A 21841-nucleotide genomic window follows, 5' to 3' on the forward strand; every position below is an offset into this window, starting at 1 on the left:
CAGATTTAAGCACAGAGGAGATCGGGCCTTTGCTGCTCCTAAATTGCGGAACAAACTTCCCCTTCACATCAGGACCTCACCAACATTGGACACTTTTAAACCTGTCTGAAAACCCACTTTTACTCCATGACTTTTAAATCAGAATAAGTTTGCATTACTTTTATTTATCTTACTTCTTACTCAAATCTTTTAATTTTATGATTCTTTTTCTTAACTTTTATCATGTCTGTGTATGTTTTTATATCTTTTGATTATCTTAAGTGTACAGCACCTTGGTCAACATTTGTTGTTTTAAATGTGCTATATAAATAAATTTGACTTTGACTTTGAACAATTGACTATACTGGATATCTCTGTATCTACTCACATGGCTGCTGTAATTGCGTGAATGTTAATACATTTGTTGTGCAATACCTTTGAGGTTATAAACAAAAACAGAATCAATACCAACTTGTAAATATAAACATAAGCAGAATGAGTATCAACAAGTAGCCACTTTCGGCAGGAATTGTTCTCCACACCTCCCACAAACTGCACTACATGAAATTTCCCCTGTGTCCTGTGGTGTGCCAATATCCACGCTGCCAGGGATCTAGAAAGCAGCTGACTAAGAACCAAAACAATGGTATGTGACATCCCAGTGCTTTCGTGGGCTGGCCATTTGTGTTTTCTTTGTGGTTTTGCTTTGTCATCAACAGTATTGCTTTTCTACTTTCTGCCACAAAGGCAACAATAATCTCTGGAAGCCCCCAGGATCAAAGCATGCATGGCAACAGCCAGAGGGTGGTTTGGGGGGCTATTTCGCCATCAGCCACTACTGTGCAGCGCTCAGTCTAGCATGAGACAGCCAAGGGTGAGCAACCAAGTTTTCACACATTAAAGGTGCTAAGGTGGACCAAGCACTCCGGGAATACCACCAGCCCACGGGAGAGAAGCTTGCCATCATGTTTAAGACAAGCTACCGGCATGAGGTGCACAAGGAAAAGTATGAGCGCTCGGATATCTTTGAGGATGATGCTGAAGAATCTGCAGGTATCTCAGCCATCCAGGGCTGGGAGAGCCTCCAGGAGCTCAACAGCCGTTTTGCCCGGTACATCAACAGGGCAAGAGTCTTAGAGCAGCGCAATGCCGTGTTCCGCAAGCAGCTGGAGACACTGCAGCGAATGGAAGAGGCCAGCGGCTTGGAGGAAGCCTTCACAGAGCAGATTGAAGTCAACAGGCAGCGCATTCGAGAGCTGTTCTCCGACCATGCCAAGCTGCAGCGGGAGCTGAAGGATGCTTGCCGCATGCTGGATGAATATACCAACAAGTAAGAGAGTGGGTAGTGGCTGGTGTTTTATGTGCGTAAGGAGTCAAACTTCTTCCTCAGATATGGAGTAATGAGAAAAATGTCGTTACTATAGAAATGTCATTAAAATGCTAATGAACCCAATACTAAGATGATGATGACAATTAAAAAAAGCCTTCAAATGATCCTATTCTATAAGCAAGAATTGGAATACGGCAGTCAGGAAAATTTGTTATAAATGGTTTAAATCATATGTGCTATACTGTGTCACTAGTAATTATAAAACACAATGTTAGACATTAAATTGTGATAATGCCGCGAACTGTATAAAGGAATCAGATTATATACTTTTATATACTTTTTTTCTTTTACCCATAACAAAAAAGCAACACAAGCAAATATCCATCCACCCATTTTCTAATGCTTATCCACTCCAGGGTCATAAGGAAAAGTCTCAAATGTTTGTGAAGTAAAGCCCGAAGTATATCCATGGCTCCAGTATACTATTAGGAAAACAAGGGGGAGGGAGAGAGCGAGATATTTCTTTTGTAAATAAGGTGAATCAGTTGATTAATTGGAACTGTCTAGAAAGGCCTTGTAATCATTTATCTGCAGGCAGTCTTGCTGCATTATTGATCAGTTAAGAATAACATTAACCAGCTTTGGTTGAATTAGCAGATAAAGGCAGGTGGATTTCAGCATGTATAATCGGGATTTTTTTACTATGACACATTACAAATACAACAGAGTTTGTTCAGCTATCCCTTCTCACTGTGAGCTTACCATGTCAGCAGGGCATTATATATAAATAATGTGGTGGTATATAGTGTAATCACTGCACTCTGGCTTTATATGAACACATAAATGAGTTCTTTTGTCATTCAGATACAGAAATGAATGTGATTATCAGGAGCAGCTTCGAGGCACACTGGAACAGTTAAACAAGGTAATATCTATAGTTAAAGCTATGTTTGTTTAAGCACCCCTACAAAAGGACATTTATGACTGCGTTTCAGTAAATGTGCACTGTTACTCTCTAACATTTAAGTGTGGAGCATGTGTAAGTAAAAATATAAAAACCTTCGCTGATGATATTTTGGAAAAATTAAAGTTTGCCTTTTTTCCAATGCATTCTTCTGTATTTTAAAAATTGACGAAAAGCAGAACCACAATGAAAAGATATTTCATCTGAAAAAAAAAAAATCAGTATAAAGGATCAGATATAATTCATTTAGATTGAAAATACCAGAGCGCTACCACTATGACACTTTGTGGGACAGTAGAGAATTTTCTTCATTGTTATTTGAATGCAGTCTGCCACTGATGTTTTTGTTAAAGAAAAAAAAATAACATTGTGGCACTCAATTATTTTTTCCTCTCTTGGGTCTCTTTACCTGCAGGAGGCTGACAGCGCTCTGCTGAGAAACCTGGAGTACCAGATCCAGTCTCAGTTTCTGCAGGATGACATCAGTTCCACCAGAGACAGACACAAGAAGGTCAGTACTCTAATGGGAAATGATCAAAGTTAACCTAAACCAAAAAAAGGAAATTACTTATTGAGCTTTGCTAACTACTAATCCTCTTAAGATCTTATTTAATCATACATGAAGTATTCTCAGCAAGAAGGCAGTAAGAGCTCACTGAGATCTGACTTCTATCCTGGCAGTGAATAGTATTAACAGCCATCATAGCGACATAGCAACGAAGCATGTTTGCCTAAGTCACCGAGATTACTATATTCTATTTCATATTTATCTCCTTTTTTATATACATGGCAATATCTTTTCTTGATTGAATACTATTATTGCTACTTGAAAGATTTACAGCGCACCAGATTCTCCTGAGGCTAAATGTAGTCTGCAAAAGCACTACTTTATTAAACATTACTAGAATAACATGGACTTTTTTCTGCATATTTACACGAGATTATCATTGCCTAACTCGTGTTTAGGGTTCATAATTAGCAATGCCAATACTTTAGTTGCTATCAGCAGATATTATACTGCTGAAAAAAAGAAAACGTAGAAAAAAGGCAAAGTCATTGTTGTGCTTTGTGCATTAAGTTTCCTTCAAAACTAATTTGCAGTAACAAATTATGCAAATTTAAAGGGAAAATAAGCAAATGCTGTAATGACGTGGATTAGAGGTTTCTCTAAAAATGCTCTGCTTGTTTATGCCATGTGTCTTTAAAACATCGATTAAAATGGTTAAAACTCTATAAAACACAATTTTTTTTATCAACTACAAACAAAGAGCGCTCATATAATAACCCCCTTTCAGTGTTTAATTACGCTCTGGCATCTTGAAATTGTTTTTTGACAACATAAATAAACTCAAGAGAGTTTTTTTGGTCTCGATTTATTGCCTATTCCCCACTCAGTCCTGTTCCTTTTGACCAGGCAGCCCACCTCAGGCTGCAACTCTTTGTTGTGACTCAAATCCTTGAAATTATTGCCAGTGGATATATTATGATGTTCCTGGGGATTTGTGAATTTACTGTCGGTGATGTGAGCGCGGAAAGTATTGCTCAGAAAATGCTCATCATATGACTGCAAAGCACATAGAAAAAATAAAAATAGACCCTCTTTTGTGATGTAGCAATAGCTAGAAGGTCCAAAACAATGGGTGCAAAAACACTGAAACAAAACAAAACAGCATACTTTGCACAGAATTTCATGCCTAAGCATTTTCTCTCCTTTTTACTTTCACCCAGCGGCGTGTTTGGTAATGAATTAATACATGACTCTGCAATACTGAGATCATGAGCAGATCAATGGGCACTACTGTCAGTGAGTCCTCTCACATGAATATTGGGCTTGTGGTCTCGAGCTTTGAAGTATCCTTGTGGAAAGACTCTGAGCTCAGCCTATTACAAAAGGATTTGGACAGAAAGTCTCGGCCATGCTCGAAGTAAATGTTGTGCCATTTATAAATACATTTCAGCTAAATGAAAGCCTTTTATCAAATATTTCATTTTCAGCTGATTTTCAATAGATTGTGATAAAGAAAAGAGAAAGGTTTGTTAGCTGAAGATTTTAGTCTACAAAGTGGAAGAGTTACAGATTTATTATTTTTATTTTCATTCTACTTTTGCAGAGTTTTCTTACTAAAACTTTCCTTTTATATTGTCTTTCTCTCCATAGAACCTCGCAGAGATCCAAACCTATGTAAACATTTTAAAGCAAATCAACCAGACGCTCCCCCTTGTTCCCAATGTGTCAGTTGGCATCTCCGAGGTGAGGTCACTAATGCTGTCATTGTGTGTGTGTGTGTGTGTGTGTGAGTGTGCATGGCCCTCCCTGGGGGAGAAGATGGTGTTTGCATGTGTGCCAGCCCCGGCTACATGTCTGGGGTTGATGAGGTTACTGGCTTCTCTGTCCAATTGGTTGCCTGTGACTGCATCTGTTTTTGTATACGTGTGTGAGTGCATGTGCAGAAAGCACAGGAGAGAGACAGTCACAGTGCCATCCAGACACATTGACAGGCCTGCAGTATGAGAGTGTCAGGGCACATAATGAAGCAAATGCTGTGAAGAACGGCTGTGCATGCTAATTTTCTAGTAGCGGCGCCACAGTGACAAGCGTTTGTGTGGCAAATTGGAGATTTATTTATATAAACATTTCTCAGAGGCATGTTGACTCTAAATGCAGAAATTGTTTAATTGGTTGGATTAAGTCTCTGCGGGTACTAACAAAGAGCCACAACTCTTGGCTCTGCTGTGCTGAGCTGACATCCAGTGGAAAATAAAGTGTAAGCAAGTGGGCATGACTTGTGCATGTGTGGCAGTTCCAGATGTTTCCACAAAAGACAAAGGAGGACACTGATTGCTGATGAAAATGGAAACTGTGTGGCCTTTGGAATTGACAGACCACTTTGAATTGCTAGATATAATTTTGTTGCACATGTACAATGACAATAAAGGGGTGTTTTATTTTATTCTACACTCTAGTCTAGTCTATTATATTTAACTGGGTTGAAATGGGGGTATTCTTTCTTCTGAAAAAGATAAATGAGGGTATTCTTTGGGGTATACTGCAGATTACTGAAACTACCAGTTTGCCCAGTAAGACTTTAATATGTCACATTGTATTTATGTTGTCTTTCATGTCATCTTGAGCTCTAGAACTCAAAGCATGTCTTTTCAGAGAAATATTTGCATGGCCATTTTTTGAGAAAATTGTGAGACATCACATCTCCTCAACAAAACTTTAAATCAAATCAAATCAAATCACTTTTATTGTCACATCACATGTGCAGGCACACTGGCACAGCACATGCGAGTGAAATTCTTGTGTGCGAGCTTCACAAGCAACAGAGATGTGCAAACACAACAACACAAACGAGCAAAATACAAGAATGGCCAACCTGAAACTAATAAATATATGTACAATATGCATTTCTGGATGTGTATACTAAATATTTTCCTGTGTGTGTGTGTGTGTGTGTGTGTGTGTGTGTGTATACACATTTTTACAAATTAAATAGTAAAAAACAAAAAATAATAATAATAATAATAATAATAATAAAATATATAAAATATACAGAGTTGAATATGTGCAAAACAAGTGGCATTTATATACAGTGTGGAGTGCATAATGTTGAAGTTCCAGTAGTGAAGCTGAGGTGTCTATGACGTGTTCAGCAGTCTGATGGCCTGATGGAAAAAGCTGTCTCTCAGTCTGCTGGTACGGGACCGGATGCTGCAGAACCTCCTTCCTGATGGAAGCAGTCTGAACAGTTTATGGCTGGGGTGACTGGAGTCCTTGATGATCCTCCCCGCTTTCCTCAGGCAGCGCTTCCTGTAGATGTCTTGGAGGGAGGGAAGCTCACCTCCAATTATCCGTTCAGAGCACCGCACTACTCGCTGGAGAGCTTTGCAGTTGTAGGCGGTGCTGTTGCCATACCAGGTGGTGATGCATCCAGTGAGGATGCTCTCAATGGCGCAGTGATAGAAGGTCCTGAGGATGCGGGGGCTCATGCCGAATCTTTTCAGTCTCCTGAGAAAGAAGAGGCGCTGCTGCGCCTTCTTCACTGTTTTGTTTGTGTGTACTGACCACGTAAGATCCTCAGCCAGGTGTACGCCAAGGAACCGGAAGCTGCTCACTCTCTCCACAGCAGCGCCGTTGATGGTGATGGGGGTGTGTACTTCTCTGCACCTCCGGAAGTCCACTATCAACTCCTTTGTCTTTGCGACGTTGAGGGTGAGATGGTTGTCTTGACACCAGTGGGTCAGGGCGCTGACCTCCTCCCTGAGAACCCCAGTAGTTGTATTGCGGAGTCCGGTACCTTGTCCGATAGCCAGGTTTCTGTGAGGCAGATCACGCAGCAGTCCCGCATCTCTCGCTGGAATGAGATCCGTGCCCGAAGCTCGCACAGCTTGTTCTCCAGAGACTGCACATTAGCCAGTAATAAACTGGGTAATGGTGGTCTGTTAGTGCGCCGTCTCAGTCGAACCAGAACGCCAGATCTTCTCCCTCTGCGTCGGCGTTTGCGGCCTCCAGGGCCAGAGAACAAAGGCGTCTCAGGTGAGATGAATGGGGGGTCTGCAAACGGAGCGTCCGTGTTGCAAAACTTGAACTCCGGAAAGTTATAAGAAAGACCGTCTTTTATGTCTAGTAAGGTTTGTCGGTCGTACACAAGGAGACAAGTGCTGCTCGTGAAAAAATAAAGGAAAAGTAAAATTAATAATATTTATTGGTAGCAGTAATTAGTTTAAAGTACATGTGAAGTGTTTTGTATGTTTCTTGGTTTCTTTTTAGTTGTTTTGAATGGAAAAAATGAAATAAACGTATTTCTCTAAACCTTTAAGCTATATAATAACAATTAAGCTATTTCAGTCTTATAAATGGATGCCTTTTAAAGGACAGAGAAGCACACCAGCTTGTGACTTCAGTGATGCAGATGTGACTGTCTCTATCTTTCAGGCAAGATTTAAAAAAAAACCCCATTCTGGGCACATTGTGAGCCAAGCTGATCTCTGTATACTGTATTTGACTAACTGACCTGCCAGCTGTTTGAATGCCTTGCCATGAATGTAATGTGAGTAACTATGAACATTTATCAGATCCCAATTTATCTTTATTTCTACTTGCAGCCTTTAGTTTAAGATGACCTAAAAAGTGTAAATTTCAGAAACGTCCTCTTAGCTTAACCTTTTATTGACAGCAGAACAGCCGTACGTATTAGAGATTGTCAGAGTAGTACAGACTTTTACTGCAGTAGCTGATGATACGTTTCAAGTATGGATTGGAAAAAAATGTACAAATGTTAATAATGTCACTTTCAACGACAACAGCAGAAAAGCCAGTAAGTATTGAAAATTACAAACTGTTAGATCTAAAAGGAATGCATTTCAAATTAACATAAAAAGCCACAAAATTCATTGAAAATTCCTTACTTCGGGAAGAGAGACCTTACTGCTGGCTAAGTATGTGTGGTATTACCTTCATTTTGTAGAGACAGACTGCATTTGTCTGCATGTCTTCACTGATTTGTGCTCCATGTGTGAAGGAGCAGGAGAAGCTGTTGGCCCAAAAAAAAGTACCAGTGCTACAGAGTCAGCTGGAGGAATACAAGAGTGCCCTCTGCCAGCTGCAGGCCCAGAAACAGCGAGTACAGACTGAGGTGGGTCACCATGACAACAGGAGGTTTCGCCTTAATTACATCATGTTTTTTCTTTTTTCTTTTATTTCCTTTGCTCTTTTTTTTTATTGCCAAGCTGATATTTATAGAAGCACACAAAAGGATTTCTCAAAGGAGCCAAGAGTGTTTTTATTAGAGGAAAACTATATTCCACAAAGACCAGTCCAAACTCCCAGTGGCTGCTGTAACTAAGCTCACTTTTAGAGTTAACTGATGATTCATTTGGTCTAATTCTGCAAACATTATTCAGTTGCAAAATACACATCTGAAAGACTACAATATCACACTGCTCATTATTTGATTTTTCTCAGACCAAAATTCCAAAATCAGAATTTATTCTGATATCTTTGCACATTTGAAAAGCTGCATTTTGTGTGCTTTTGTGCTGCGTATGTATTTCCTTGTCTAATTAATCAATCCTTTCCATTCTAATGCATAGAGTGGGCTGTTATACAATTTATTTACAATAGTTTGCATTTTTCAGTATATATATATCAATCCACTGTTCTATAAATTGTGTTTCAGTCTTTTTTTTTCTACACTTGGATCTGTAAGATATCCATATCAGTGGACATCCTTAGATATACATACAACTCTCGCTCTAAGTGCAAAATCCTGGACTGAGAAATAAGGATCCTTTAAAGCTATTCTAGTAAAATTCAAAAGTTGAAACACGAAGCTTGAAATGGAGGTTACAGGTTCCCTTTAAATAGGTTTTCACCTAACAGCGTCATTATGTCACAGCAAAAGATGCCGCAAATGTGCCAGTAGGTGTCAGCAACGGCCCTGCTATGGAAGATTAATAAGCTAAAAGGTAGAGTTTTTGTCAAAGTAGTGTGTCCTTTCATGAAAGAGAAACACAGCAGTGCTTTATTTCAATAGCACAGATAACTCAAAAATAAATATATTGTCTGCACTGATTTCAAAGCACGTTCTTTCATCTGGCTGCGTTGCTTTTGATATAAAACCTCTGCTATATGCACAAATAACAATCTTCAGTCAGCTTTCGTTATGCACTTTACATACCTGTCTATTTGATCCTGCAGGTATAATAAAGATGCATACAGTGGCATTTAGTTCATTCTCAATATTTCTTAGACACATTGCATTACCGCTAATAACGTGAATTTCTCCTTGAAATCACCCTTGTCTATTCTTCTCTGCCTCTTTCTATTCTATCAGAGTACAATGTTGGAGCAAGCCATCAAAAACACCCAGGAGAGCTATGACGATGAGATCCAAATGTACAATGAGAAAATCGAATCTCTGCGGAAAGAGATTGAGGAAACTGAGAGGTCCTTGGAGAAGTACACCAACGAATGTCGCCACCTGGCAATGTATCAGACATCCCTTGAGAATGAGCTGGAGAGGTACAAGAGGATCATTGAGAATGAAGATAACAGGTAAGCTAACACCACTTTGCTTCTATTACACCTAAAGACACACTCGCACACACCTGAATGAGAACATTAGTTGCTCACTTCACTGAGTGATCACTAACAAGAATGTCACATACTGCTGGTGCCCAGTAAATCTGATACAGAGCAATAAATTCATTTAAATGAACAAATTATCACATGGCTAAAAAGGTTTAATCACACAGTCAGCGTGAGCATAGTCTTGCAGCTGCTAAAATAAATGTAATTTAAAAAAATAATAATAAATTTTAAAAAATAAATTAATTTTCTGAGATCAGCATAGATTCAGGCAGTGCACACTTCTGTAAATATGATCTCTCTTAGGACCCTACAATAATAGAGAGAAACAATCAGAGAGCCCTCTATGAGAAAGCCTTTGGCAATGGAGCTGTTTTTATTAACAGGCTGAGAAGTGATGGGAAAAAGAAAAGAAAAAATAGAACACATTCAAAACAAGACAAATTTGATGTACCTCTTGCAAAACATCCTTTTAATTGTGTGTAAAAACTTCAAAATGTAAAACATTAATACTGTCATGGGTAATTTGTAATTGGACAAGTATTTTTATGTATCACCTTTGTGGCTTTTTTGACACTTAAAGCCAAAACTGCCAGCATAACTTCCAGGGTCACTTTCTTGAAAGACCTTTGGTCACTTGGCCTAAGGCGTCGAAGGAGGTTAGATTTGCTCCTTGTGACACTCAGTAGGTTTATTTTCTCTGCACAATCCACCAACAGATGGCACCGTGTGACAACAAATGTGTCCTTCCTTACCAGCTCAAGGCTTTTTGTTTTCATGTAAGATTGCCTATATTTAGGTCATTTTATGTGTTATGTGTTATTTCATACTTTGAATCATATGAATGATCAGGTTCCTCTGCACAGGAAAACTGTTCAGAACATCACTGTGTAACAATTTACTGCTCCCTTTCCTGTAGGTTGAATTCAGCAATAATTGGCACTCCCATTACCCTGCTTACCCCTAATTACCGCTACACTCCCAGATCTACTGCATCAAGCAGAGGGAGAGGTAAGATCACCAAGAACACAAAACAGATAACAGCTAGTTTCAGTCGCAGTCGTTATAGTTGAGACACCAACATGTGTCCTTAAAGATTATGTCTAACAAAAGCAATGTCCTTATAATATTTAGAATGTACAAAGATTTAATAGTGCTGGTGTATACATTTTTTTAATTTTATTTATTTATATCTAGTTGACCTAAACCTCATTTGCGTCTAGATATCACACAGGCTATTCAGGAGATCACCAGTATCAAGCCACGACAGAAGATAATGGTTAAGAAGGGCCTGAAGAAGAAGGATCTGACCCCAAAAGATGTGATGGATAGTGGCCAGGAGGAAGAAAACAGAGCCAGTGGAGAGGGTCCAAATGAAGAAACGAAGGGGGTCAAGTCTGAGGAGGTGCAAGAGGAGGGGGTGAAGAGAGAAGAGCAGAGACCTGCTTTCAGTGGAGTGTCTCCACAGGATGTTCCAGATGGAGCTCAGATTAGCAAAGCCTTTGACACTCTCTGTAACATTGTCAGAGAAAGAATGAGGAAATACAAGAAGCCTGAACCAATCGCTGATTTCTACACCAAGGGTCGTTATGTGCTTGTCACCGGTGACGGAAGCTACCTAGATCCCTGCTTCTACACCTCCACACCATCAGCTGGCCACATCTTTGTTACTATCAGAGATGGAATGATGGCTCCCTATGAACCTTATGGGCGTGACACACCATCCCCTCCACCTCCTCAACCCATGATAGATCCTAGGCCTCTCAGTCCAACCGTGCCCACCTCTGGAGGAGAAGGAAAGGAGGATAAAAAGGGTGGAATACAAAAGGATAATGGAGAAAAAGGTAAAAACAACAATAGAGAGCCTCAACCTCACTCAAAGGAGCCAAGACCAGTATCTCCACCCTCTGGCCCAAGCTCTGGCCCCAAAGATCCCACCCCAGGTGCTAAACATCCCAAGAAAACTAGGGATGACAACGGCCCAAGCGGGCCCACTCCAAAGCCTGCACCTCGTGGTGCCAGCACCAGCTCCAGTTCAAGTTCCAGCACTAGCACCAGCACCAGCTCGACTAGCTTTACTCCAGATGCCATGACTTACGAGAAGGTGGAGGTTGTGGAGTCTGTGGAAAAGTTCTCCAATGACCGCAAGATGAAAGGTTATGAGGAAACTTCCGTGGTGGTGGAGACCATGATTGAGAAGTCCAGCAAGAAGAAACATTGAAACCATGTCACCTGACATAAAGGGTCAGAAAACCAGGACCCTACATGAGACAGGTTCTCTAGCTGGAAGATAATATTGATACACTCGGACTTCATAACCACCACTGTTTCTAAAACTACTGTTTTAACTCTAATGTTCTTGTCTCTTAGGGAGACCATCCACACATAAAGAGCAACTAGACATTCCTGCTTTGATAAACATTGCTCTTCCATTTGCTTGCAGTCTCTGGTCTTGCGTCCAGAATATGTTTTGCTGGTTCCATAAGTACTGCTGTTGTTGTTCGAGATATTCACCCATACTCATGCTGAGTCCTTTACTGTCTGAAAACTTGGAACAATGAAAAAAACAAAGCGCCACCTATAAAAAGAGAGAAAAAACACAAAAAACTGAAAACAAAAAGCTGGGCCACCCTTTTTGAACTATGTCTTAGAACTCTGACCTTCCCCTTTTTAGCTCAATTGTTCAATTGGATGCCACTGCCTGCCCTCAGCACAATTTTGCTGTGTATTAATTTGCTTTGATATATTTAATAATAAAAAAAGACCCAAACATCAATTGATACATTGTTGTGTTTGCCTTCACATAACCAACATGTAGCAAGCACCTTATACGTTCTATTAATATATGATAAAAGTCTTTTTTACTGGACATTGTAGGTGCCTTTGAACATTTACAAATGGCTTAGAAGGTCTTACTGCAAAGGCTGCAGAAAAAAGAATAATAGGATTTTTTTTAATGTGACCTTACCTTGTTCATAATGTAAGACAATTGTAGGAGACAAATATGATACAGAGTATGTAAAACACTTCAGAGAAGATTTCTAAGACGTATTTGAACAGATTAGTCTGAAATCTCACTTTATAAAAATGTATATATTACTTGGATTACTGCTATTAATTGTGCTAACTTATTTGAGTAAGATTGAATAATGGCTGAGATAATTAAAAGTCTCCATGCTAGTAATGGTCTTTTTCCACATTCTCTCCTCATACATGAACACTGATTTAAATTTCTGCCCAACAGAGGAAGTGGAAGTAAGCTGTAAAAGCAGTTTACTGACATTAGATTTTAAGAGCAACAGTTGCTTACTTACATACCGAACTGCACAGTGAAATTAGCACAGGCATTAGCATTCATTTTGGATTATGAGGCAGCCTGATGAATGCATATCTGATATTCACATTGCTTTTAGTTCGGGTTGCATCTGGGTAGCTAGTTCAGACAATTGCTAACTTTCTGCTCTTTGCTGCTGCTCGTTTTTCATCCTGAAAGAGTTTGTTTTGTAGGAAAGTAAGTGTTTTAGCTCTCTTTAGACAATCCTTATTTACATCCTAAAACATATGTCCAGAAAACACTTTATTTACTGAGTGAAGCCTCTTTGTTTTAAATATTTACAGTCAATAGGCTGTAAATAATTTATATGACAGTGATTTATTGGTGCTACATTTTGCTTCTATAAATAAAGGAAGTGTCTATAGTACCTAGGCAAGGAGCCTTTTAGGGGGGTTATTCTGTTTATTGAACAGCACAATACAGAATGAAAGAAGCCTGGGAAAGATTAGACGATTTCACTTGTTAATGTGTTTTACAGTAGGGTGACTGCTATCCCACGGTGATCCTGCCTGTGCTCCAGTTTTAGTGGAGCACAGGCAGCATCATGTAACCGAGAATGGCTGGTTTTCTACATGCATTCACTGTATTTCAAATCACTCAAGTGCTTTAATAAACAGCTGAATAGATTTATTATAGTCCATCAAAGATTATGAAATATGAACTGATGACTACAGGCTGCAAAATGAATTACACATTCTTTCCATGTTTATATAAACAGTGCATGTCACAAAAATATAAACAGAAAGAAATAGCACTGCTCTGTTTGCAAGATATTAAACTTTAAGTAGAATGGCACAGAAAATCATTTACAGTCACAAACTGTACAACATTTGGCAGAAGAGAGGTGTAGGGCAGTTAAAGCAAGAGCATGAAAGAGTGGCTTGTGTTTGCTTTATGTACAGTTCTGTAGAGTGTAAAAACCCAAGTGATATAGTTTGTTTTCTCTCTATAGAATAGATTATTGAAGGTTACACTTTTATCATGACTGGATTACAAGAAACATTCATCGAAGGGGCTAATTTTAACATCTGATAACAAAAATCAGAGACAGGAGAGGAACGGAGGTAGACCAAAGGGAGGATAACAAGGGACTTAGGAGAACTTAAGAGATGCAGTGAAATTTTAGAGAAGGACAGAGCGAGACTGCAGAAGGAAGATAGGTGATAGGTGAGCTGGCAACATGCAGATGGGATTCTAGTTGTTTTTACTGAGCAAACTCTTCAGACTTCTCTCTACAGCCTCATCCAGCTCCTCCTCCAGCTCCTCCTTTTTGGACATGGCCAGTTTGGACTGATAATCACGTACTATCTGGTCTATATAAGGGGCACTTTGTGTTCCGTGCAGCATGAGAGTCCACTCCTTCAGGACCCCTCGCTGTGGCTCGTCACCCTGAAAGCCCACCTCAAGGACCCAGGTCCCACGGGGGTCCTCTCCCCAGGTATGCGTGGTCATGAAGGGCCACTTGTCAAAGCCCACCTTGGAGTCATCATCACGGGGCCTTCGGCTCAACAGTATGGATTTTGTGCCCATTGGTGAGGTCATGTTGATGTTGAGGTCACCACGGCGGCTGGCATTGACAGTGACTACAGTCTGAACATGCTCCAGGTAGCGGACAAAGTTGTCCTTTCCCTGACAGGCTTCAGTGGTTATGGCCAGCACCAGCTTGTTACCAGACTGGATTTTACTGGGGAAGAAGAATCAGATTGGAGAAATGAAAACTACATGTTAGAGAAACATAGCAAAGTAACATAACAGCTATGAAAGAGAATGATGAAACAAGACCATGTAGTATGTGTAGTAAGTATTATATGGCCCTGGACAATGGCACTGGGAATCCCTGAATGTAATCGTGAGAGAACAGGTGAAAGAACCGCTACCTTTTACCTGCTCTTATTTTAATGTTCCAGTAAATACAGCACCTGACCTATTTTTTCAATAGAACCAGCCAACCCTGGCAAAAAAAGGAAGCGCCTTTTTTTCTTGTTCCCTCATTGCACAAAAGCATTCATGACTGTCATGTCTGATTAATTTACTCTGTACTTTTTTTGTTGCAGTGAGAATAATATGCTCTTTGGTCAACACTAAAAGACCACATACATGATATTCTAGAAGTAACCAGTTAGAGCACAGATGTCATAATTTCTTCTTACTCAGTAATTTCACAGGTGTTCCCTATTTGCTAAATTGACTGGTAGTTGCATAGCACCTTTTTACTACAAGTCTCACACAGTGCTTTTATTCTAATAGACGTCTATTATTGCATATGATCAAAATTTCTACTGATTTCTAGGCTCATCATGAGATTTGCTGTTTGCTATGATAGCTGGTTTCTCAAGTGTTGTCGCTTTTTGGTTGGTAAGACATACTTTTATAATTCCCTGGGTGATGGGAAGAAAGAGTGGGAACACAGCAGGGTAGGGGTGGTGGCCAAAGGCTGTGAAGAGGCTTAATAACATTATTAGAGGCTAAGGCCACATCACAGCAGTGGGAAATGGGCCTGGTTTAGGGGGTGAAGAGAGGGAAGCAGAGAAGAAACACAGAAACTGAGAGAGAGAGACGCATGGAACAGCATTCAGTTTGAAAAATGATTAATAGGGCGCTATGCAGAGCACAGCGAGGTGAGTGCAGTGGTGAGCTGATTAAGTAAATTGCTATTCCCAGAAAAACAGAACAGCTCGTAGCGCAGTACTGCACAACAAGTTACACCCTGTGATAAGAAATTTGACATAGCCAAATATAAGAGCTTTGTTTTTTCTCCATCAACATTAGAAGTGTTATATGTAAAAAGCCCATACTGTAAAGAAGAAACACTTCTTTAAAAACATGTAGTTAATGTCTGGATGTACTACAACAGCTTTTCTTGGCATCTTCATTTTTAAAAGCATTATTCTTGGGGAGTTAACTCGTGATTTATTTTTTTATTACAGCGTGTGCATATGAACCTAAAAAGGGGATCTTGTATGCAGCAGCTGCATTGTGCCTATCAGTTAACATGCAAGAATAATTACAGCAGTCGGCCGTGGAGCAGGGACAGAGATGCCTCTGAAGGGCAGGACCAGTGGAGATTAAAAACAAACCTGCCACACAGCGTGGCACTGTGTGCCAGCTCCACTGATAATGAGAAGTTCTCCTCCAGCAAAGTAAGCTGCAGCGAGCCCGAGCAGCTATCAGATCAGTGCTGAGAGTGTGTTTGCTAGAATGGCGATGTTAGTGTTTATTGCTTTTCTCCGCTGATACAATATCATCAGAGGTGGGCTTGTTGTAATTATAGCTCTACCACAATAGAGGCAGCAAAAACCCTGCAGTGCTGCTTTGGAAACAGTGAACTGATGAAAAATATGGCACAGCCAGTATAGCTTTCAATACACCACTCAAAAGAAGAGAGAGGTTTCTTTTGGAGCTTCTTACCTATGAACATCACCCGCTACTCATTTTTCCCTGAGATATGAAAACCTTTTTCATCTCTGTGTAAAAAATAGGTTATTTTTTGTTTGGGGGTTTTGTTTTGTTTTTTGCACTGGAAGCTTAAATATCCAGTGTAAAGTCACCAGCACTCTGTATAAGAGAGCAGGTTCTTTCCACCATTTGCATGTGGTCTCTCCAGGGATGCAATAAAAGCTGTACCATGCTCTTTTTTTTTATCTGTCACTGAACTCAGGGGAGGGACACACAGACACACAGACACACACAAGCACACAAAGGAACATTTTCACACCATGTTGTCGTGACTGAATCGTCTGTGAAGCTCTGATTAGAGACCGAAATAAGGTACTGTGGGTGTTGATGGTGGAAGAAAATACAAAGACGGACTGCATTCACTCAGCTTTTTATCTTCACCCACACACTGACACTTTCACAATACATGTTAAAGCATTACTTTAGGTCACACACATCTACACAAATGTACACCTCCGCCAGGATTGATGGCATTTCCAGGGAACTCCAAGCCTACTTGTGTTGCTCTAATTAGAGCAAATAAGAGGGATGGAGGAAACCACCAGGCATCGCACACTTAAGCTCAAAGCCTTACGATATGACAGATGAATGGATACCAGAACCCTTGTGACTGGTGCAGTGGTGGGGACAGGGGAATCAGAGGAAGGAATTAAGACAGAGATGGAGATTGGAAGCACAGTGAAGTGAAAGCAAGGCTGTAGATGGACAAAATACAGGGAAAGGTAATGTACTAATGTAGTGAGGATAAGACGAGAGGGAGGACGCATTAACTACAGCTGCATCTGTGAAATATGAGGGCAGAGACTGAAGCTGCCAGAGCTCGAACTGATGTAGTTAACATTATTTCATGTGAGAAATGCATCATGCTTAGAATGATATAGTCATTTTAAAGGAATCCCATCCAAAAAACTATATTGCCTCCTTCCCGCCAACTCCTGATGTAGCCACAACTTGATTACGCACTCAGACATATGACTCATAAAGGTTACTTGTAACAGGCATGCAGTTTTAAGCATGTTACATATTCCCTTCTGTGCTTTAGTAATTCTGTTGCTAAAGATGCTCCCCAGACATTTTGTAGACATAGATTTCTTGTGAGTGCACACTGGGAAACAACAATAGTAATGGTAACATTAGCAAATTAAAGGAAAACCAACAAAATTTTAAAGGTCTCGTGGAATCTCCTGGAGACAAGGATCAAAGCAGTTGTTTTAATGGTGGTGGAGTAGAACGTTACCTTAGACATCAGGTTAAAATCTCGCTTAGGTTGTGATATAGTTCACTGTGTACTTCATATTATTGCCATACTCAAACATTCAGTGACTGCTTGTATCCTATGGTTTGGAGTATTGACATCCTGGAAGAGACCACTCCCAGCAGAACAGAGGTGTTCCATCATAGGATAAATATAATTATCATCCATAGCAACTTTGTATTGATTTGTAGGAAAGCTTCGCACATATGACACATCTGGACCCAAACCATGCCAGCAGTTCCCCTACCCCTCACCCTCACGGCTTTAGAGAACCACCATATCACCTTTCTCCGTAGGCGATTGCAGGCTTTTCCTTTATTTTGTCCCCTATCTGTAGTTGTATTGACACAAAATCCTTCTGGTAAGTGCAGACTTCATGATGTGCACTCAGTCACTTCCCTTTAACAGATAAATTAGTCATCTGGTAAACTGAGCACATACGTTATTCTTCGCGATGAAGGTCAAACATCCCAGGGAAGTAAAATTAGCAAAACTGTCACTATCAATCAAAACAAGACAACACTAGACAAAATGCTCAAATCTATATGACCACTTTAGATGTTTAATTTAAGATGAAATTTAGAAATGTAATTCCTCCTCTACCAGGGTATTCAATGTTGATCTTTTAGAGGTTCAAGACCAGCAGAGACTGATGACCCAATCCAAACATTACAGCATCATGAAGTAGACACTCCCTTTGCAATGTTTTATTGAATTGGGCCATACTGGGATTACCCAGTAATTATTTGAGTGTGTCTTTTGCACTCAGCAGGGTTTCACTTTTAAACTTTTGGGTAAAAAAGCAGTTTGAGATCGTGGACTATACAGCGTACATATGTAATATGCAGCATTTGGGGCACAAGAAAATGCAGAATAAGTAGAAATGTGACTCACTGGACTTCCTGAATGGATCCAGCTACACAATGAAAACGCTCAGGCACAGTTTTCCATTCCTTTGCCATTTTCACCATGCCACCAGCATCCAGCACGCCATAGCCAAAAAGGTGATTGAACTCGAGTCCCACGCCATTCCTTCGCCACTGGTGAACTTCGTCATGGAGCTGGTTTCTCTTAGAAGTTAGGACTGACAGGTGCTGCATGTCTCTCCATGTCAGGTTAGGGCTGTGGATTGACAGTCATGAGTGCACATATGACAAAGGCAAGGGGGGAAAAAAAAGAGTGACAGAGAAGAGACAGCATTGTAGGTTAGCTGTGGTAGGGCTAACTAGAAAAACACGGAAAGCTTAGTTACAAGTAGTAAAAGCAAAAGAAAACAAATGTTACATTTGTAAACATTTCTGATTCGTGGGTTTGCTAAAATTAATTCAATTATCTAAAACATCATAGAGTCTATGCTTGGAGGCAGAAGGTTGCTTTTGTCTGTGTCTCCCTCCATTATATTGGCTGTGTGTAGTGACAGCTTTGTTCTGGCTGACTCACTGACTCCTGCTGCTGCACGATTCAAGTGTGTTTGGGCAGTAAAAAGGCTCGTGGGTTATTTGCTGCCGGACAGGGTGAGCATCCGCTCCTCCCAACAGCAACATCATTATTGTGTGTGCAAAGCAAACACCATTTCTTTACTCAACTTCACTATCTGGTGTTAGTTAAAGGCAAGAGAATCTTGTCACCCTTTAACGTGAGAAATGAAGCATCTGAGAAAAGGAAACGTCTCCCCTCGAGGATTATAGAAGCTGTAATTCTCCAGGTTTCATAATAATGTGTGGGTGGGTTTGCTTAAGTGTAAATGTTTTCAATTACTTTCTGATCCACAAGGATCCTTTTCTTTAGAACTAATGAAACTCATAAAGTGAATTCTATCTTGTAATGGAGTGTAAATGGCATGATTGACAGATTTAGTATGACACATCAAGAATGGAATCCATAGATTGCAAAGATTAGCCTCCAGACAGAAATATTTTCAGCAAGCTAAGATAATAAGTGTTGTTTTATTTGTTTGGTTTTTTTTGGTATCATCTGACATATATGGGAAAGTACTGAGACCTCTTAAAAGAAAATGAACTGAATTTCTTTTAGCCTTGCACTAAGGTATAAAGAGCATTGATCCAGGGTTATTTGTGCCGTTGGTACAAACATACATTGAGTCTGTGCTCTGTGGGCGTTAGAGTGAGTGCAGTTTTTCCTTTTCACAGTTGTGATAAATAAGCAACTCTGTGAAAAGTGGAGAGATTATTTGTGCTCTCAAGGAGTTTAGATGCACACAGACAGAGGACGTTAAAGCCATTACTTCAGAAATACACAAAAGCTCGAGGTTGTACTTAAAAACAAACTGAAGATTGTCCAGATCTAATGGTTAAAATTATACCTTGTGATTATCACTTTCTCCAGCAGAGTGAAGTTGAATAAGGAAACCTAATTATGTTTTTATACAGACAGTCTGTCTAAATCAATAATCGCAATTATTATAGCACTTTGAAAGGACCAGTAGAGTACATACTTAGCCTCAAGAGCCAGAGCAAAGACACCAGCTGCCTCTGGTGCTGCTGCTGAGGTTCCCGAGTGACGCAGTGTGCAGTTCCCGTACAGATCTGTAGTAGCCTAAAATAATCACAAAAAGGCAACTTTATACGTAGAATCAATCAACATTTTTTATTGTTTAAATTTGTTTTTAGAAGGCACTCTTCAAGTACAAGTGAAAAAATTATATATATCAAAGTAATTTTAATCTTTATTTTGTGTAGTTGATTTTGCCATTGTTGCAAATATGCAAAAAGATGTAACGTTATAATCAAAATTTCATTATAGTAAGTCAGTAATATGTTATAACAATTGTTGTATTAAATCAGATAACTCAATATGCATAAAGAAAATCCAATATTTCTTCATATACGGTACAGAATTTCTTTAAAGGACTTTGTGAAATACAAATAAATGTTGTGGACACGGGGAACAAGGACAAAAAAATTGTATGAAATAACAGTGATTTTGTCTGAAATAGACACAGTTGTGCATGTGCTTAGCAAGACGTCTGAAAGCCACAACTCCAGACCTGTTACTGAGCCATTACGAAATTTAAAAAGCAAACGTCAAGCCAAAAATGGGAAAAATTACAACGGCTGGTCTCCTCGGTTCCCACTTACAGAGTGACACGTGATGCAAGCCATGGGCAAACATGCTGTTGTCCTATTTGGAACCATATTGCTCGCATCAAATTAAAAACAAGCACAAAGTTTTAAAAGAATATATACATTCATGCATTCAATTTTTTGCACTTGACATGTTGTATTTATACTATTTTCAATGAAATCCTTTATTTAACGTGTTTTCATTGTCTTTGCATATATTATAATTATGTTAGTGAGAGTGCACAAGATACAAAACAACCTTTTTATTATGTTTCTGCACAAATATGAAAAGACATAGAGAGATGTGCATGACCAGGGTGCTTTGGCTGAATAGCTGTGCACACACATTGAGAAAATGTTTATGTCTCTGGATAAACAGTGATTTCAATTTTAATTTGTGCTTAATTAGAAATGATAACAGACTGACATTAATTAGAGGGGAAACCCTTGGGAAGATCCATGACTTTGTCAACAGCCAAAGGTGATTTGCATAATCGCTTATGCTGCCTTTGCATGCTTCATTCACAAGCATGTTATATAGGATGTTGATCAATTTATGTGCATACGAAGACAGAAGAGCAATTATTATTATATATTATTATCCTGGGATTATCCTAAAACAACCCAAGATGTCATGTATTTGTTCTTCACGTAAATGTGCAGATAGGCTTGAGCCAGCTGTACTTACACACACTCACACAAACACACAGACATCCATTATGCAATTAAATGCTGGGCTGTACGTCACAATGAGGAGCAATTCTTCCATCAGAAACTGACAGCTTCATAAGTTACATTCATAGTATCTTCTGACTGCAGGGCGAATTGAAAAGCTATTTACAGTTCCATCTATGAATCAGAAGAGCCATCGTTTAAAGGCATTTAACATCACAAACAAGCCTTGAGTCATCTTTGAATGGAAAAAGATCAGGGACCCTGAACTATCAAAACATTTGATAGACATTACGGCAAACATTTGAGGTTGTTTCTTCTTTCAGAACTGTGTTGCACACTGAGATCAAATAAAACACAAGCACACTCACCACTCCAGCCTCTGGGTTCCTCTTCCGTCCATTACTGAATGTAGATGCCAGGGTGGATGAGCAGCTCTCGTCATACAGAGCAGTGCGCCCATCGTTGATGGCAGAGTTGATGGAGATTGTCCACATACTTGAGGCATAACCATCGCAGTTACAGTCATCATAGCTACCACCATCTCCTGAGGCCCAGACATAGATGCTGCCTTTCCCTCCGCGCCCCTAAAACAACATTATCATCATGATCCCAGTGAAATGAAAGTGTGTCACAGTTCTTGTCTTTTTCGCTGGAATTCATTTGGGTGAAATG

General features: G+C 39.7%; 2 protein-coding genes across 3 annotated transcripts in view; one reads left to right on the forward strand and one right to left on the reverse strand.

The window, feature by feature from the left end:
* Positions 1-796: 796 nt before the first annotated feature.
* On the forward strand, positions 797-12142 carry bfsp1 (beaded filament structural protein 1). Of its 2 annotated transcripts, none has more exons than XM_086259326.1 (8): positions 797-1309; positions 2174-2234; positions 2689-2784; positions 4432-4524; positions 7745-7912; positions 9113-9333; positions 10286-10377; positions 10590-12142. In XM_086259326.1, exons 1-8 carry the CDS (start codon positions 945-947, stop codon positions 11585-11587), a joined length of 2094 nt encoding a protein of 697 aa, XP_086115452.1. In that variant the 5' UTR covers positions 797-944; the 3' UTR covers positions 11588-12142. The 2 variants fall into 2 exon arrangements, with proteins under 2 accessions (XP_086115452.1, XP_086115453.1); XM_086259327.1 differs by having other exon boundaries at positions 798-1309; positions 7799-7912.
* Positions 12143-13093: 951 nt separating this feature from the next.
* pcsk2 (proprotein convertase subtilisin/kexin type 2) overlaps positions 13094-21841 on the reverse strand; it is a 31033-nt gene continuing 22285 nt past the window's right edge. Inside the window, exons 9-12 of the mRNA XM_086259328.1 lie at positions 21538-21753; positions 19867-19967; positions 18306-18533; positions 13094-14384 (exon numbers count right to left, since the gene is read on the reverse strand). Of these exons, the coding sequence (XP_086115454.1) occupies positions 13895-14384; positions 18306-18533; positions 19867-19967; positions 21538-21753 (1035 nt within the window). The 3' untranslated portion in view covers positions 13094-13894. The remainder of the gene's footprint in view (positions 14385-18305; positions 18534-19866; positions 19968-21537; positions 21754-21841) is intronic.

Source organism: Aulonocara sp. 'chitande type north' Nkhata Bay, linkage group LG13 (genome assembly GCF_057382095.1).
Source record: "Aulonocara sp. 'chitande type north' Nkhata Bay isolate Kocher_YH1m ecotype deep benthic linkage group LG13, A_spYH_male_GT1.1, whole genome shotgun sequence".
In the NCBI taxonomy this organism is placed as follows: Eukaryota; Metazoa; Chordata; class Actinopteri; order Cichliformes; family Cichlidae; genus Aulonocara; species Aulonocara sp. 'chitande type north' Nkhata Bay.